Raw genomic sequence first — 16,660 nt, 5'->3', positions numbered from 1 at the left:
TGCAAAAAGTTCTCAATTTTGGAATTGAAAAAAAAACCGCAACATTGAGTTCATGTGGAATATTGCTTGCATGGTTTAAAATATATTTATTTTAAATAACTGCTGTATATTGCTGATCTATATCCACACTGTAGCCACTGCCATTGCCTCAGCCAGTATTAATGAGAGCACTCAAAACAAAATTGCCTTTTAATTACAGTCACTGTCCTCTATAGGAGGCTTTTCCCCCCCTTTTATGGTGATGATTCACATTTTCCCCCTGTGTTTTCAGGTTTCTGAAGTCTCTGGACAGCTGGCAAAAGAGAAAATTCAAACAAGGTAAGTGCCCCTTTCTGCGTGCGGTAGGGAAAGGCTTCGTTTTGTAGCAGCCAAGCAGCACAGGAGCCCCAGGAGACAGTGGCTGATTAACAAGCCCGTGGGGGCTGGCAGGGAGGACTGCAAGGTTGGAAGCAAACCCGGTGTAGCCGCTGGCACTTGCTCCCTGCAGAATAGTGAGTTCATTTTTGTGCGCTTCCTGACGCCCGCTCTGCGGTCGGGAGCTGATAGAAGGCAACGCTTCAACTTCCTGAACCCTCTAAATAAAGCATCCTTTCTCTAGGGGTTGGTTTGCTTGGTTTGGTTGTGTTTTTTTTCCCCCCCAGAGAAAGGCACATTGTGCTTTCTGCTTTGGTTGGATTTTCGTGTTTGGCTCTTTGAATGGACAGCTTTGGTGGTGGAACAGTTGGAAACTGATTCCAGAGAGGCTCGAGTGTATGGCAAGGGGAAATATCTTCACTGGAACGGCTTGGAGCAGCTCTCAGGAGTTTATTTACATAGCTGCTGTGTCGTGCCACAGCTACAAGGGTGGCCAAGCTTCCTCTTTAATCTAAACTCCTTTTGCTTAAGGTATTAATTCACATTAATAGCTTCAGTTTTCTTTATTTCTAGGTTTGTTTCTTTCAAGAGATTATTACGGCAAGGCAGTGATTATTTAAATACTTGAATTAACAGCTATATTAGCTCTTGCATTTCAGATGTAGCAAAGAGCAAGTCAGACAGCCTCTGTCAGTTCCTTCACACCACAATGTGACCCAGTGTGCCTGGACAGTGAGGATGCAAAGCTGACACCCAATTCCTAGTGAAAACCCCAAGAGGTTGTCTGCAAGAGGTGTTCATTTTCTGATGTTAAGAGAAATGTGTTTCCCTCCAAGGGAAAGTCTTTTACAAGACAAGGTGTTAGGAATTGAGCTGGAATTTCCTGTTCCTACCTAAGCCAGGTTGAATGAAGTAGGTAAACCAGCACTGAATGCTCCATATTCTGGTTTTCTCATTATTCTCAACCAAGTAATGACGCTTATTTTGCATGATTCACTGCTTTATTACGTTACTAAATCACATTTATCTCTGTCAGGCCTCTTTTTCCTGGAGTATTCTGTTGGTGTAATTTTTTTTTAACCAAATGTTTGATATTTTGTATGGCTCCAACACCAACATATTGTTTGAAACAACATCAGAAAGAGTTAACTCCCACAAGGAGAAAAAAGGGAAAATGAGTCCCCACAGCTGGCTATCTCTCAAGAAATCAGCTCCTGCTCTGACGTTTGCTACAGGCAAAGTAAAACAAAGCTCTACCAGCAGTAAATCAACTCCTGTGTGTGGGTACTGTCAAAATGAGCTGTTCTGGAGCTCTCTGAACCAACCCATGGGCCAAGTCACACTGATTTTGTACATCCCAGCATTTTGAAATGCCACTGTGCTCAGGGAAGAGCTTGGCTGGCTCAAATATGAACATCCACCACATAATGGGTGTCTTCAGCTGCTGAGGGAAACTTCATTGGGTGCCTTGAATAACCAGGCCTTCCTCAAGTAAGCTGTTAATTGTGCATTGCTTGAGATAAGTTTATTAAATATACTCCAGCTACAGATGGGCTTTAAAATCAGAGCTGGATTTTAAACACCAAAATGTCTGGAATGGTTTGTTCTCTCTTTTATTTTTTTTTCACTCTTGTCTATTAAAAAGATAAGAAACAAACCCAAAGCTTTGGGTCCAAACTTTCATATAGCTTCATGCTAAAGCTCTGGAGTGCCTGCCTGGATTTTGGCCTGCTCCCATCTACATCTATTGTATAAAAACAGTTAAAGGCATTCTTCAGTTCCCCCATTCCCCCTGCAGCTGGAAGGCACTATCCTCTGCTCTCGAGAAAACAAACATCAATGCTGCCTGTTGTGTAAGCCTCTGGTTGGTTCAGTTTGCTTCTCTGGAGTGGCCCACATATCTGTAACTTCATCCAACAGGGAGGCTGTGTAGGTGCGAGATTAAAACCTTTCCAATCAGACAATTTTCAAATGCACAAAAAGCTCAGCTTCTGCCTGGAGCCTCCCCTGTTTAGACAAGGTGAGCAGGAAATTCAGACACCTTCCTGAGATGCAAGGAGTGAAAAAGGAGAGGAATAGGATGACATTGGCCTATTTAACTCAGTGAGGTTTTGGAGTCTGAGGGCTCTCTAATATAGTGTATTTTCACACCTAAGGTGGATGCTCAGTGCTGCAATGAGGTGTTTGTGTTGAACTCTCTGTGGATAAACTGTCTCTCCTCTATGCCTCAGCACTGGAATGAACACCAAAATCTAGCACCTAGACATGAAGGTGAAATTTCCCTGCATTAAAATATAGTCAAATACTTCTATAAATAGACTTAATGTCAGAGTACCACTGCAGGAATTGCTTGAATATTTTCTTCTCAGACAATAAGTAATAGACAGAAATGAGAGTTGTTTTGTAAATTTTTACAGTTTTACAATGTACAGAGGAATATGTGCACCAGGGCAGTCTGTCAGCACCAGCTGATGATTCTTGCATCTGGGTCCTGTTTCACAGCAAAGCTTGTATTCCCAGCTTTGGAACAAAAGATTACCAGAGATAACTGATGGAAAACATATCCCAGTTATTGACTAAGCAGCCTTACCTTCACCCTGCAGCTAATTACAAGGTTAAAAATGTAGTAAAAAGGTCCATATTTATCCAAATTACCCATTTGAGGTATTTCTGCTCCAGATAAATGAAGCAATATTCCATTATAATCTCTGGCCCTGTTTTATCTTTTTCTATGTAGACTTGTTATGACAAAATCTCTTTCATTTTAATTAAATTTTTCCAGATACCATCTTCATAAAACTAGCACTCAGAGAGGCATAATCATTATTTTTAATAGAAGAGAGTTCATACTTGTTAAAAACGCTGGAAGATTGTCACTACTTATGTTTCCTGTCTCCAAGGAAAAGAAGAGCAAGTGTTCCTCAGATCTGCTTTTCCAGGCTGATCTTTCTACCAGTTTAAGACCTGGTCTCCAGAAGTGGGTAAGTGCTGGCTTATTTTGAGCATACAAATCACCTGAGATTATTAGAGTGTTTCAAGGGCACAGGTTTAAAATGAAGCCTAAATACTTGACTGCCTTCAGAAACTGCTGATTTCATAGGACTCCTTTTTAGTTAACAGCTTTCTCTGCTGGGATTGAGATTTCCAGTTCATTCCATGTTTATCACTGGAGAGCTACGAGGTGGCAACTGCACCCAGCTGCTGGCACTATCCAGCCTGAGCCAAGATGGACAAATCCAGGAGAATGCAGCCTGTGCCTTGATTTCCTTGTGGGGGAAAAGGAGCAAAGAGGACTGCAAGTGTAGGACTCCTATCAGTTTCCAGCTTTGCCATGGCAAGCATATGCCAAATATTTTCTAAAGTGACCCAAATTAACCTTCTTGTAGTGGCAAAACCTGTGGGCCCCTTTCTGCCCATGCAGGCAGAGCTGTCAAGGACACAGCAGTCCTGCCCTGGTGCTGACAACCCACAGGCATGTCTCAGGTGCCAAAGGACATTTCAAACAGCCCCAATAACCTGTGTTTAGGCAACAGAGCTGTTCCCTCCTGACAGAATGGTCCCAAATGGGGCTTTGCTCCTGGGCACACCAAGGACACACAATCCTGCTGCTTGGCCAAGTTCTGAAGTTCATTCTCAGGAATACTCACACTGATCTAAGGCATGCCAGGATTTCATTTACTGCTGGGAAATGTGAAACCGCTCTGGCTAAAGTGTCTTAATTAGGCCATTAGATCCTGGTATAAAATGGCTGAGATAAACAGGGTCAGGAGGGCAAAGGACATTGTCAGTGCATTGTAAAGCCTTTGCTGCTCAGCTCAAGCTGTCCAGAAGCACATTTCCATGAAATAAAACCCGGAGCCCTCTGTGTGGTGGCTCCTGGAGGGCCCTGGGTCAATGCTTTTCACCTAGTAAGCACGTGGGCAGGGAGCCAGAGCTTCTCTGCCCTCTGGTGCCTTGTGCTGCTTGGACTTTCAGTTTCTAATTCTGCTGTGTTTTAACTTAGTCCAGCCCTGGGGTTTGCTGCGTGTTTGGGGAAGTTTGAAGGGCCTCATCTTTGGTTTTCCTGTCCAAGGGCTGGATCCTGAATGAGGGCTCTGGCACCTGTCCTCTTCATATGGCTTTTCCAGGAAGGATTTAACAACTGTGGTGACTCCAGGAGACTGAGCTGGAAGAATCTGGGGAAGTGTCAGATCTAGGGCCTACATTTGTGTGTACACAGAATCCCAGGATGGTTTGGATTGGAAGGAACATCAAAGCCCACCCAGTGCCACCCCCTGCCATGGGCAGGGACACCTTCCACTATCCAGGGTTGCTCAGAGCCCCATCCAACGTGGGCTGGGATGCTTCCAGGGACGGAGCTGCCACAGCTTCTCTGGGCAACCTGTGCCAGGGCCTCACCACCCTCACAGGGAAGAAATTATTCTTAATATCCAATCTAAACCCAACCCTTTTCAGTTTAAAGCCATTCTCCCTTCTCCTATCACTCCATGCCCTTGCAAAAAGTCACTCCAGCTTTCTTGTAAGCTCCCTTTAAGTACTGGAAGGTGATATAAGGTTTCTCCAGAGCCTTCTTTTCCACAGGCTGAACAAATTCCACTCTCTCTGTCTCCATAAGAGGGGTCTTTGCTAGCATTTTTGTATCCCAGTGGGTACAAAAGAAAGGGGAAAATACAATATATTCACCATAAAAGGGCAAAAAGGGACATCTAGAATGGCATAACATACATCTAGATGCTAAGACCCTTTTTTTTTTAATTTGGAAACTAATAATTTCTGATCTCAACAATTTATGCTCAGAAGTGCAATAAGGTTGGAAGTTGTAGATTTGACAGACTAAATTGAAGTATGAAAGCCTCAGCTTGTTACTCATTACTAGCAGTCTGTACACTCCTGTGACTAGATCAATATTCTTATCATTTAAAAGTTAGTACTTGATCAGGCCCTTTTTTATTTTTTTATTCCAAACAGTATATTTTTTTTAATACAGTGGTTAACAAATACTATTATTGCGTTTGCTTGTAATTTGGAGAGCTGTCTCAGGTGAATTACACCTGAAAAATCATAGAAAGTATATAGTTTGATTCTTAGAACTGTTAGTGAAAATCACATGTCTGCTTAAAGAATGCATAGTGTTTTTAATAAGAAGATTCTCCTGCTGGGGATAGCCTTACGTAGGAACTGAACACTTCTATCCCATACTGAATGTGTGGTTTGATGGGCTGGTCCTTGTTTTGGGCAGAGAACTGAAGCAGAGTGGCTTTGTGCAGCCCCCCTGAGCCCCTCTGGCCACCAAGGCATGGCCTGAAGCCTCTCTGGACACCGTGCTCTCTTCCAGCTGGGCGTGTTGGGGGAACCCTGGCAGGGCCCGGGCTCTGCTCCAGGGCCCAGCAATGGCACCAGAGGAACGGGCAGGGACTGAGGCCAGGAGGTTCCACCTGGGCAGGAGGCAGAACTTCTGTCCTGGGCAGTGACTGAGGACTGAACAGATTGAACAGAGAGGGTGTGGAATCTTTGCCATTTGAGAACATTCCAGAACCATCTGGACACAATCCTGTGCTGTGGGATGGCGCAGGGAGATGGCACCAGCTGACTGACCCACTGTGGCCCCTTCAGCCTGAGCCATCCTGTGATTCACTGCAGCACGCTCTGCTTCTCACTAAAAGCAGTAACTACAGGACTTGTGGTTCCTGATGTTTGCAAGCCACCAAACAGAGGGTGACACTTTGGGCGACCACACCAAGCACACTCTCTCGGCTGTGGGGAAGGGTCGCCGTTCCCTCACGCCCCCTTGTGTGGGCTCCCTCAGCCGCTGCCCCAGCGGGTTCCAGCCCCGTGGAGCCGCCCGCGGGGAATCACAGCCCGGGGGGCGCGGCAGCCCCTCTCCGGGCCGGCGGGGCTGCCGGGGCCGCCTGCCCGGAGGCTTGGTCCCCGGCCCAAGGGTTCGGTCTCCCGCCGGGGCTCGGTCCCCCGCCGGGGCTCGGTCCCCAGCGGCAGCCCGGTCCCCTGCCCGGAGCTCGGTCCCCAGCCTAGATTCGGTCCCCCACCGAGGCCCAGTCCCCTGCCGTGGCTCGGTCCCCCGCCGAGCTTCGGTCCCCTGCCTGCAGGCCCGCTCCCCGGGGCTCGCTCTCCGGCCCGGGGCGGGGCAGGGGCGGGCGGGGGCGGAGGCGCGGGAGGCGGGCGGGGGCCGGGCCGTGCCGAGCCGCGCACCGCGCTCCTGTCAGCCCTCTCGGCACCTCCGGGACCGCGCTCAGCCCCCCGCCCGCTCGCCTCAGCCCCCGGCTTCCCCAAGGATTGCTGCCATTTGCTTTGATTTTATTTTAATTTTTATTTTAATTTTTTTTTTTCACCTCGAAGGGGAGGAGCGTGGAACCCAGCTGGAAAATGAACCAGAATGTCTGAGAAAATGTCCAGCTTTCTGTACATCGGGGACATCGTGTCCCTGTACGCGGAGGGCTCCGTCAATGGGTTCATCAGCACGCTGGGGTGAGTGGGGCCGGGCGCGGAGCCGAGCGCGCTGCGCGGAGCCGGCCCGCGGGCAGCGCCGGCGGCGGCGGCACAGGAAGGGGCGGCAGCGCTGCTCGGCGGAGCGGGGAAAGTAGGAAGTGATGGGGAGCGGCAGGGGACGAGAGAAGTTCCCGAGCGGGGCCCGGGCGGCCGCGGAGCCGGCGGCAGTGCCGGGATCCCCGCTCTGCTCCTGCCGAGGCTGCGCCCCCGCGGCGGCCCCGAGCGCAGCGCCAGAGCCCGCTCTGTGCCCTGCCCGAACGCCTTCCCACCGTCTTTATCTACAGCTGACCTTTTAATTAATTAAATAATTATGTTTAATTGCCCGTCCGAGAATTTTTGACAAAGACGTGAAAGGCAAACCGTTTGCTTTCTTGCTCATCTTCCTAATCGGCTCATTAATTGTGTATCCCTTTACTTCAGGTTTGTGTCCAGCACAATCTGGTTGTCAGTGATGAGATATTTATAATCAGATGTTTAACTTAATTGGCATGCTTTTCCCGTGAGCTCTTTCTCTTTGCGAGGTGAAAAGATGTATTTTACTTCACTGAACCGCTGCTTGTTTCAGGTTTTTATTAACAGTGACCGCTGCAAATCACCCTTTTGGAATCCAGGAGGGAAAGCCTCAGCGCGGAATGACAATTACACTGATACATTTCTTTACGTTGATACATTTTTTAAAACCATGCTGTAGTTCGGTTGCAGCGACCTGTCCGGAGGGCGCGGTGGTTCCCTCTGATGTTTGTAGGAGAGCCGCGGGAGCTTCAGTGACTTTGTGGCATGTCCTGAAACCTTTACCGCTGGAAACAGCTCCTGTGCTGCGTGATTGTAAGTGCATGATCGGCAAGGCAGGTCAAACTCTAGTAAATATCTGCTTGAACATTCGTGGTACCCTCGGAGTAGCAGTGAAACTTGCTAGGGCAAGTTAATGTGTGTTAAAGGAATCGCTCCCGTGTTTGTTAGGCTGCCTGTGTTCTGGGATCCCTGTGATGGGGGGACTGTTGATGTGAAAGTGTGAGCAATGAATGTCTAGATTAACTTGGTGTGCTGCTGTTACTGGAAAAGAGCTGGTGTTCAGGGTCTTTTATAATTTTTGATACCTTATTATTGCATACAATCCTTGCTGTTCACTCTTTTGATCTGTTGACAAGTGTTTTTCCATGGTGTGTTCCTCTATTTGTTAATTTGGCGCCTTGTCTCTCCGTGACTCCCCATGTTGTCTCACATCTTTTGTTTTGCTGACTCTTACAACTTTAAATTCCGTCTGAAAAATTTTGCATTCTGCAGATGTTAATGGCTGGATATTGTTTCTTATTCTTGTTCTCCCCAGCACTTCCTTTTTGGTGGCACGGTCTGTTGCTGGTTGGTGGTGTTGTTGTGTCTCATCGCTGGGCTCTCTTATCCGGAGGAAGCTGTGTGTGCCGTGCTTATGCTTTTCATTGTGTTCCTCCTTTCTGAGAACACCTGCTCATGGCATGGATGTCCCTGCTGTGACTGGTGCCTGGACAACTCTCACTTGAATACGTGTTGGCATCACCCTGACACAGTATTCAGACTGCTGATCCTCCCCTGATCCCTCGGAGTTCAGGCAGGACATTTACTCCCAGTTTTATAGAGGAGCAGCCAAGATCCAGGCTTGCCTAGGGCATATGGATCTTTACTAGAAGAAACAAGTGAGCTCGAGCCAACATGTTCTATCCAGGCTCTCTTTTAGTCAGGAAACCCAGCTCAAAAAAACTACCTGGGATGAGACAGGAGTTCAAGAATGCTGATGTCTCTGTTGGCTTTTCAGCACAGCCCTTTTGTGCTCTGCTCCCTGGCGCGGTAAAGGCAGCTGCAGAACCAGGAGACTGGAGTGGAGCAGCTCTGGGAAGCTTGAAGTCACCAGTGGAAAACTCCCATGGCTACTGAATGGGAATGCTGACCCCTCTGCTGGTGGTACAAGAGCTTGGACTGAAATTTAAAATTGTGATGCTAATTATCTGCGCCAGCCCTTGCTGCCTTTGGACTGGCTGCAGCAACACAGGAGGCAGAAAAACCTCTTATGTTCAGGGAAAAAGCTTGGCCAGCTGCACTTCTGGTGTGCAACCATCGCTGAACTCCTGCACCTTCTGCATTCCCGTGGGTTCTCTGCAAATCTCTGGAAAGAGGAGGCTTCACCTTCCAAAGGTGCCTCCAGTTGGTGAGGACAAAGTGGGGTAGGACTGGGAATGATTGCTTGCTTCATTTGACTGGTGGCAATCCTTGTTTGATTACTCTTGCTCGGGTTGCTCAGGGTGCTGTTCTAAAAGGTTAGCTTGCCCAGCACCTCTTTTGGTCAGGAAACCCAGCTTGCCCAGCACCTCTCTTACACTACTGAGCCCACTGGGGAGTCTTGTGCTGTTTCCACAACTTGAAATCCAGCTCAGGGCTAGTGACTGTTCAGCAGAAAGTCCTGTTTATTTTAAGCTGTCAAAGGCTAATTGTTTCTTAAACGAAGCATGAGCAAGGCCATTCTATAAATAAGGTAAAAAAGGCACAACACCTCTCCAAGCAGGGCAGGTCTGTCACATCGGTGGACATCACTCCTGGAAGGGCTGATCCAGCTCAGCACATGAGTTTTGTGGGAGATTTCAAAGCATAGACTGTTTCTTGAATTTTGGAGTATTTTTTCCTCACTTGCCAGTGCAGAAATTTTTACATGCTCAGTGTCCACATTGTGTGTTGGGCCAGGTTGATATCTGCTGTAACCTGAGTGTGCAAATCTTGCTCTGGTGTAGCTCAGGAGGTATAAATCGTCTCTTTATAGGAGGCAGAGAATCCGTGGCCCTGTGTCCAGGTGAGCATGCTGAGAAGTGCTAGGTGAGAGCAGGACTACCTTTCCACACCTCCCTCTACAAAGAGGGTTGAGAATTGCTGCAACTACATTCTGTCAGTGGGTCCCAAAGGCTTGGAACACTTGTTGGAGCTGGAAGAAGCCTGTATCCTTGCCCTTGCCCTCCTTCTCGCTGAGTGGTTTCAGTGCCATAAACAGCTGTTGGATGTGAGCATGAAGGCTCTGCTTTGAGCTTTGATCCCTCTTAGTCAGAAGAGGAAACAGAACCTCTCTTGTGCATCTGGAGCTAGTGCTGTAGGGTGGGATGGGAGCAGGGAAGTTGGGCACTTCTGCTCCAATTCTTGCTCCTCAGTCTATATTTTAAAAGAGAGCAGTTTTGCTCAGTTCGGGAAGAAGAGGTTTAACCATTTGTCTCTAGGAGAATGTTCCAGGCTGTGGATCCCACAAGGTGAGGGGCACTTCTGCATCATAGTAAAGGAGAGGGTTTCAGGCCTCAGCATTGCCTCTAGGCAACTGCTGACCTTTGGATTCTTGAGGTACTGAGAGCCCAAGAAATTTCCTGCTCTTTTTTTCTGCTTGGCTTTGGGCTTCCTCCGGGTTTGGATGCTGCATTGAGGTGCTGATGATGTGTAGTCTGGCTTTTCCAACCTCAAGGCTCTCTGAGTTTCCTCGCTTGCCCTCCTTCCTTTTAAAAAATGAGAATGCTGATACTTGAGGAAATGTTTGGGAAAAGCAATTTGCATCCATTGGTAGCATTCTGTCATTGCAAGATAGGTTTGATACTGGATTATTGAACTGTGCTAATTCTGTAGGGCTTTCCATTTTTTCTTTAGCTTTTAGTGTGTTTGGCTTCTGCCCAGTTGGAGGCCTTATACACAGGAGATGTGTGGCAGGGCCAGGCAATGAATCCAGTGATCTCACATTGCCCTAGGCTGCTGTTGAGACCACCTTTCCCAATATTTTGGCTGTGAGTGCTCTCAGATGATGCACGGTGGCAATTAAAAGTGCATTAATCACCTATCAGTACAATGAGGGGAAAAAATATTCTTCACTGGAGAGGTGGAAAAAAAGTAAGTAATGACAATGGCCAGGATCAGCTGTAGGAAAGTTTGACGATGGGCCTGTTAGTCACCATGGGGAGCTGCATTCCTGTCTCACCTCCATAAATGTGCAGTCAGAGATCTCCTGGAACATAATTAATGGAGCATGCAGCAGGACCTGCGTGCTCTGTGATAGATGGCCCTGGATGACGAGGAGTGCTGAGACTTACTTCTAAAAAGCAGCAAAAATTGTGTTGCAAAATATTTTGGACTAATTTCCTTGCATGTAATGTTGATTTTTCTTGAACAACTTCTCTTAATTTGTGGGAGTGCTTGCTGGAACTTTCTTACTCAAAACATCCCAGATTTATTCAGGTTTCTTCACTGGCTTTTTGTGAATTAGTTGTCTTGTTGAATTTGGGTTTCACAGAGAGGTTGAGTCAATCATACTCTGAAGAGACAAGATTAAGTAGAAAGTGCTTAAGAAGCAGCATAAATCAAAATGTTGCAAGTATAGCAAAGGCTGAAATATGTCATCTTGGTGGCTTCAGGAATGGTGCTGAGACAAAAGGTATAGTGACTGATGATGCTTCCAAGACACCCATGTAGTGTTTTCATCAGTGCACTCATTTTTCAACCTTTCTCTCCTGCTGTCTGTATGTGTAAGCTATGGTTGAGGAACAGAGTATCCATCCTTTAATTAACAGCAAACTTTTCTTTCATGTGCCAGCTGGAAAAGGTAATTAGTCAGGAAAGAATAAAAAGCCTGGAGAAAGTGAGAGTGGCATAACTATAATTAATCATAATTTGATTCTAACACGTAGAGAATCAAATAATACCTACAAGAGAGATGGGAGCATGAATTTCAGCTTTTCTGTGGGAAAAAGTACTTGTGTGTTTTGTTTCCTAGGTACTTTATCCTCTAGACTGATAGAACCAATGAAATTTGACAGTTTTGATTGTGTGATTCTGATTTTTTTTGTAAAAATACTGTGTAGGATTGGCATTTTCAGGAATATTTTCTCTTGGTTGTCTTTCTAATGCAGCAGCTCTGGTGTGAATTCTGCAGCTGCTTTGAGTATATGGTGATGTACACTTTTCAGCTGCACAGTGTATTTCTCTTCTGTGATAACTAATAAGCTAATAATGCATTATTAACTACTTTCATTGATCTTACAATAAATGCCATGTAAGTGGAGATGTAGGCATATAAATACACCTCTGCATCTCACATACCTTGCTATTCAATCCATATATCAAAGCTCATATCCTCTGTAATTATCCACTCTCACCAGCAATTAGGCACCGCTCCAGCTTTTCTAACAACCTTATTTTGATGCTTGTTTCAAATACTGTAACAGCAGTGCCATCTTTGAATAAACAATGAGACAAAGCTTTCCACAAAGCAGCCTCAGGGGAATGCAGCAGGCCATGAGCCCCAGGGGAAGTTGGTTTGTTTCAGAAGTTTTACTTGTTCACAGAGCACAGCCTCAGTGTGAGGGAACATAACATTAGACTTAATTACAGCAGCATGATTTATGAGGCTGCATGCTTAAATGTAATATCCTTGTTTCAAAGGGCTCATTCTCAAAAAGGGTTGGAGAGAAAATGGGGATTAGGGAAAGAACTGATTGATTAGTGTGGAAGTGAGCTTAACTGCTGTGTGGTGGTAACTGGAAATAAGAGAGGGCTTGGATTTTGAATTGAGACAGGTCATACAACTTCTGTAGTTCTCAGCTGGGCTGTGGGTGATGTGGGGAGTAGTCAGGAAAGAGAGGGGAGATTGTTTGGCCTGAGTGACCTGAAGTCTTTTCTACCTTGCTTTTACATAATGAGGGGATTAAACTGGACCACCTGTGTGTGGTTCTTGGTGTCACCAGAAACCACAGTTAGCCTGTATTTTAAAAGTACTGCCGAGGAAGAAGTCAGTCAATCTCTGACTTCCCCAGCCTGGAAGATTGTTTCCCAAGGGGCCCTTGGCTCAGCTGGGTGTTTCACAGCACAGTGAGGTCTTTGGAGCCCTCTCCTGCCCATGCTGCTCAGCTGGAGCCTGAACCTGTTTGCTGGGCAGCAGCTCAAAGCCATGTCCTCTGCACCTGAAAGTCTGGTTTCTGCTTGCTTTCAAAGGTCTGCTACTTCTTGTAGCAGAAAAGGGATGTGGGTGAAGCTCCATCACTTTGATACACTTGGTACTAAAATGGAGAAAAGAAAACAAACAGTATTCAAGGTCTACTTTTTGCATTGTCTGTGCTGTGTTTTGTCACTTGATCAGAGATGCATATTTTAATTATGTTAAGGACATAATCCCCCTTATGACTGATTCCTGTAAACCTTCAAATCCTACAAATTTGTTATTTGTAAATCTGATTCCATCTAATTACTTGAACCAGCAGTTCCACCACTATGTAGATGTGTAGGCACTTCCTGAGACAGGTCCTGGTTTCAGCTGTATACAGTGCTAAACCTTGATGTTTGGGACCCAGGGTAGATGCCTGGAGCTGAATGATTTGCTGTAGAAAGTTTCAAGTAAAATGGCCTTTCTGAGAATAAGATTAACCAAAAAGCCCCAAACCACCACAAAACCTAACAAAAAAAGCATGTTATCCCCATTTTTCAAAAAACCCAAGAGTCTTGCAGATGTGTGTCAAGAATCTTCCTGAGGGCAGGGCTCTCTCCAGCACCGCTTCTCCAGCATGGAGGGCTTGTCTTTCTGTGCCCCTGTGGAGTTTTGCTCAGGTTTACCAGGTGTAAGTTGAGGAAGGATTTTACCCTAAGACTTTGTGGGCTGTCCTGACCTGCCTCTTGCTGGGGGGCAGCAGTTTTACCTGGCAGGGGCAGCTTCTCTCTGCTGACACTGGGCACCAAGAGCCCTCACCCTGACCTGCATCTGTGTGGGAAGTGAATCCCAATTCCCAGGATTTCCAGATTCCTTTCCTGGGAGGCCTCAGGAGAGCTTCAGTTGTCCAGCTGCTTTGTGTTCCCTATCTCTGGAGAAGTAAAGATAATTTCTGCTTTTAGTGCCTCAGTTCGCTTCAAATAAGAAACAAACTGAGAAATTACATTCTTGCAAGGTAAGGTTTTGGAAACAGAGTTAAACAAGAAAACCACAGGGTTAAAATGTACTTATTCATGTCTGATATTAAGTACTGCTTGAGGTTTTGAGGGGCTGTTTTGGCTCTGGCTGCCAAAAGGTCTTGTTGCTGTTGCTGCTGGTTTTGTGACTCTGTGCCTCCATCTCTACCTACTTCTTATCCTCATTCATTTGCATGTTTTGATTCCTGTTGAGTAGAAATAAAGTGTTTTCCAAAGTATGTGATTTTAAAACAATTCTTATTCACTGCTTAGTAACAAAGGAAAGAGGACCCTGAAGACTGGGCTATAGAGTGCAGAAAAGAATGTGAGGAAAGCAGCCTTCCCTGTCCTTCCAGTGCTCCCTTGCTGGATGGTGAAAAGGAAGAAGAGAGGTGTGTTGGTGAATTCAGGATGAGAAATGGGCAGAGCAAGTGCTAGAAGGGAAGTGGGGCTGAAGAGCAGCAGGAGCTGCAGTTACCAAGAGCAGCAGGGGCTGAGAGAAAATAGCTCTGAGAAGCTACTGAGAGAGAAAATAGCTCTGAAAGCTACTGACAAACTGTTCTTTTCCAAGGGAAGAAGTCAGCTTGCCTTTGCCACTGTTTACTTTGCTATTTCAAATGTTTGAGGCCTGTGCTAAGGCTGGTGAGGTTTCAAATACTTGAATATTTGTTTGTTTTTTGTTCTGAAGGTTTTTGACTTTGTCTAGGAAAATGAATGTTTTATATCACCTTCTCCAAGAGAATGTCTGAGGTAAAATGCAAGTTCCTCAGAAATAAATTGCAGTTTTAAGATTGCCTGTGATAGTTTTTGTAAAAACCAAAGTTAGATATAGCAAATTGTGGTACTTGGTAATCTTCTATAAGTTTGGAAAATTAATTTGAAATGTCCCTCTAGGTCATTGCTACTGCATGAATGAAGGTACTGGGTTGAAATTTGTATGAAATTCTTGGCAGGAGGAAGCTGGAAGAGCATATCCAAATGTGGTGGTTATCACTGTGGGTCCTTTCCAGCTCAGATTGCTCTGTGGTTCTGTGATTTGACACCAAGTTAAGCTTCCTCCAGCTCTTTTCTGTAAAATATTAAAACAGTAGTCAAGTTTTTGTTCTTTGACCTCTGACAGATAAAAATCAATGTCATTTAAAAGGAATATCCACAAACAAACCCTGAAATGAGGCTCTTTATATGCAACTCAAAATACAGAAACTTCTTGTGATTCAATGCTTGGGCTTCTTATCTTGATTTTCTCTTGGAGGCTTGTTTGAATTTCAAACAGCTTTTTTATTCCCTGCACTTGACACACACAAGTTAATCAGTGCTGCAGGGGCTGTTGAAAGCACAGAGAATTAGGGAAAAAACTGCTTAAACTCTTGGTAAGCCCCAGATTTTTTATACCTGCTTTCCAAAGTTAAAGGACAGGAATCCAGTTCTTGAGAGTAGATTTTGGGTAGTTGTGTCACGTTAAGCACTGTGATGTGGAAAATTTAACTTGGCAGCTTTAGAGGGCAGCAAAGTTGGATGTGAGCAGTATAATTTTGTCCTGAATCTTGCAATACCTGACTTGATTTGTAAAATCCCAGCTCCTACAGCTCTCTCACTTATGGATATCTTCAGCTTCTCCCGCATGTGCTTTGCTAAAATATTCTCAGTCACCTTTTCAGTTTGGCATATATTTTTTTAACGTTCAGAAACTATAAATAAAGAGAGGAAGCAAAACCAATGTATTAGGAAAGACTGGATATCTCTTTTGAAAACACTGACAGCAGATCTTTGTTCAGTTGTGAATGCTGAGAAATGTTCAAATGCATCACTAAGCAAGTTCCATTTTTCTGATCAAAGAGTAAAAGTTTAAAGCCTTCCTAGAAAGTTGGGTTTTTAAAAAAATCCTTTTTTAATAAGAAAAAAAGGAAAACAAACCAACAAACTGTGTACTGAAAAAAGTTAACTGCCTATTAATAGTGTTTTCTTTGATGTTTTGGACAATTTTTTAGATTATCAGTTTTTGCTAAGGTGGTCTCAGTTTCAGCAGAATGCACTGTCCTTGCTTTGCTGCCTGGCACCAGTGAGGGTGCCAATCCATAAACTCCTGTTCCAAATCTGACAGGGCTCAGTGAGCTCGGCTCTTTACAGAGAGCAAAAAGGTCAGGGTTTAGTGGAGAGTTTTGTGGAATTTCAGTGGAGTAAAATGAGGTTTTCCATGAGGCTTGCTGATATAAAAATCAGGAAGGGCAACATCTAAGCTGCCTCCCAGGTTGGAGACAGAACTTAGTAAGTCAAACTTTACTGTCAAAGAGGTTTCCTAAGTCCTGGACTGATGTATAAGTATTTTGGATTTTAATGTTGCTGTGAGAACTGTAAAGCTGATGACTTCACTAAATACAGGAAGTCCAAGTTTCAAATGAGATTTTCAGATATCTCTGCAGATATCCTTATGTACCATTGTAGCATGTTATTTATAAAGAATAACCTTGCCTTTAAATAATAAAAATACAGAATAAGATACAGAAAAATTAATGATAATTTTGGTGCTGAGGAGGTAACAACTCATGTGTGACAGGCTGGCCAAGCTGATTAAATGGATGGAGCACCTCCCTTGTGAGGAAAGTTTTAGAGAACTGGGATTGTTCAGCCTGAAGGGAGCCCACAGGAAAGATGGAGAGAGACTCTTGACAAGGGCCTGGAGTGACAGGACAAGGGGCAATGGCTTCACACTGACAGAGGGGAGGTTTAGATTGGATTTGAGGAAGAAATTGTTCCCTGTGAGGATGGTGAGGCCCTGGCACAGGGTGCCCAGAGCAGCTGTGGCTGCCCCAGGACCCTGGCAGTGTCCAAGGCCAGGCTGGATGGGGCTCTGAGCAACCTGGGATAGTGGAAGGTGTCC

General features: G+C 45.4%; 1 protein-coding gene across 4 annotated transcripts in view; it reads left to right on the top strand.

The window, feature by feature from the left end:
- Window positions 1–271: 271 nt before the first annotated feature.
- The window catches only part of ITPR2 (inositol 1,4,5-trisphosphate receptor type 2), a 248,316-nt gene continuing 231,927 nt past the window's right edge, over window positions 272–16,660 (top strand). For 3 of the 4 annotated variants that reach the window (XM_074539170.1, XM_074539169.1, XM_074539168.1), the window contains exon 1: window positions 6,510–6,837. In XM_074539170.1, the coding sequence (XP_074395271.1) occupies window positions 6,746–6,837 (92 nt within the window). In that variant the 5' untranslated portion in view covers window positions 6,510–6,745. Of the gene's footprint in view, window positions 319–3,254; window positions 3,336–6,509; window positions 6,838–16,660 lie in introns of those variants that run through there. The other variant, XM_074539167.1, reaches the window with a different exon arrangement.

Source organism: Zonotrichia albicollis, chromosome 4 (assembly GCF_047830755.1).
Source record: "Zonotrichia albicollis isolate bZonAlb1 chromosome 4, bZonAlb1.hap1, whole genome shotgun sequence".
Classification (NCBI taxonomy): domain Eukaryota; kingdom Metazoa; phylum Chordata; class Aves; order Passeriformes; family Passerellidae; genus Zonotrichia; species Zonotrichia albicollis.
The sequence above is the reverse complement of the archived record's forward strand: the minus strand, read 5'-3'. Positions and strand labels throughout refer to the sequence as shown.